This window comes from Sesamum indicum, unplaced genomic scaffold (assembly GCF_000512975.1).
Source record: "Sesamum indicum cultivar Zhongzhi No. 13 unplaced genomic scaffold, S_indicum_v1.0 scaffold00890, whole genome shotgun sequence".
In the NCBI taxonomy this organism is placed as follows: domain Eukaryota; kingdom Viridiplantae; phylum Streptophyta; class Magnoliopsida; order Lamiales; family Pedaliaceae; genus Sesamum; species Sesamum indicum.
In genome coordinates, this window is record NW_011628670.1 from 1 (window position 1) to 1326 (window position 1326).

A 1326-nucleotide genomic window follows, 5' to 3' on the forward strand; every position below is an offset into this window, starting at 1 on the left:
CTCTAAGTCATGTGTAGGATAATTTAATTCATGGTTCTTCAATTGACGGGATGCATAAGCAATTACCTTTCTGCTTTGTATCAACACACATCCCAAACCCTGTTTGGAAGCATCTGTATACACTATATATCCACCGCTACCAGATGGCAAAACCAAAATTGGATTGGAGGTCAGTCTCTTCTTCAACTCATCAAAACTTTGTTGACACTGTTCCGTCCACTGAAATTCTACCCCCTTTCTTAGCAACTTGGTTAGAGGACCGGCAATTATAGAGAAACCCTCAACAAATCTCCTGTAATATCCAGCCAACCCTAAGAAGCTTCGGACTTCAGTGGCATTCTTTGGCACTCTCCATTCCGTAATAGCCTTTACTTTTGAAGGGTCAGGCATAACCCCATCACCAGATACTACATGCCCAAGGAAAACCACTTGATTTACCCAAAATTCACATTTGCTTAACTTAGCATATAATTCCTTCTCTTTCAAAATCTGTAAGACTATCCTCAAATGTTGCTCATGCTCATCTCTATCCTTCGAGTATACCAAAATGTCATCTATAAACACAATAACGAAGTGATCCAGATATTCCTGAAATGTACGATGCATCAATGCCATGAATGCTGCTGGTGCATTTGTTAACCCAAAGGGGGCATCACCAGAAACTCATAATGACCATAACGAGTACGGAAAGCTGTCTTCGGTATGTCATTCTCTGCAATCCTCAACTGCCAATACCCAGACCTCAAATCGATCATTGAAAATATTGTAGCTCCCTTTAGCTGGTCTAGCAGGTCATCAATCCTCGGCAATGGATATTTATTCTTCACTGTTACTCTGTTTAATTGCCGGTAGTCGATGCATAACCTCATGCTCCCATCTTTCTTCTTCACAAACAGCACTGGTGCTCCCCACGGCGAAGTACTCGGCCTGATAAACCCTTTCCCCAATAATTCTTCAATTTGCTTTTTGAGCTCGTGTAATTCCACTGGAGCCATTCTGTACGGCGCAATAGAAATTGGGGCAACTCCTGGAAGAGTTTCTATGGCAAAATCCACTTCCCTATGCGGTGGCAATCCTGGTAAGTCATCAGGAAATACTTCAGGGAAGTCTCTCACTACCGGGATTTCTTCCAACGTGGGATTAACCTTTTCGGTATCTACCACATGGGCTAGATATGCTTCACAACCCTCTAACATCAATCGTCTTGCCTCCATAGCTGATATTACACAAATTGGTACTACCTGACGATCCCCCACCAATATTACTTTTTTGATTCGCCAGAACATTCGATCATTACTTCCTTTTTATAACAGTCAACTATTGCTT

At 42.0% G+C, this 1326-nt stretch overlaps 1 protein-coding gene across 1 annotated transcript in view; it reads right to left on the reverse strand.

Annotated features, from left to right (window-relative positions):
- Window positions 1-66: 66 nt before the first annotated feature.
- Window positions 67-1326, reverse strand: part of LOC105180343 — a gene marked incomplete at its 3' end in the record, with an annotated part of 2572 nt that continues 1312 nt past the window's right edge. Inside the window, exons 2-3 of the mRNA XM_011104004.1 lie at window positions 641-1075; window positions 67-407 (exon numbers count right to left, since the gene is read on the reverse strand). Of these exons, the coding sequence (XP_011102306.1) occupies window positions 67-407; window positions 641-1075 (776 nt within the window). The remainder of the gene's footprint in view (window positions 408-640; window positions 1076-1326) is intronic.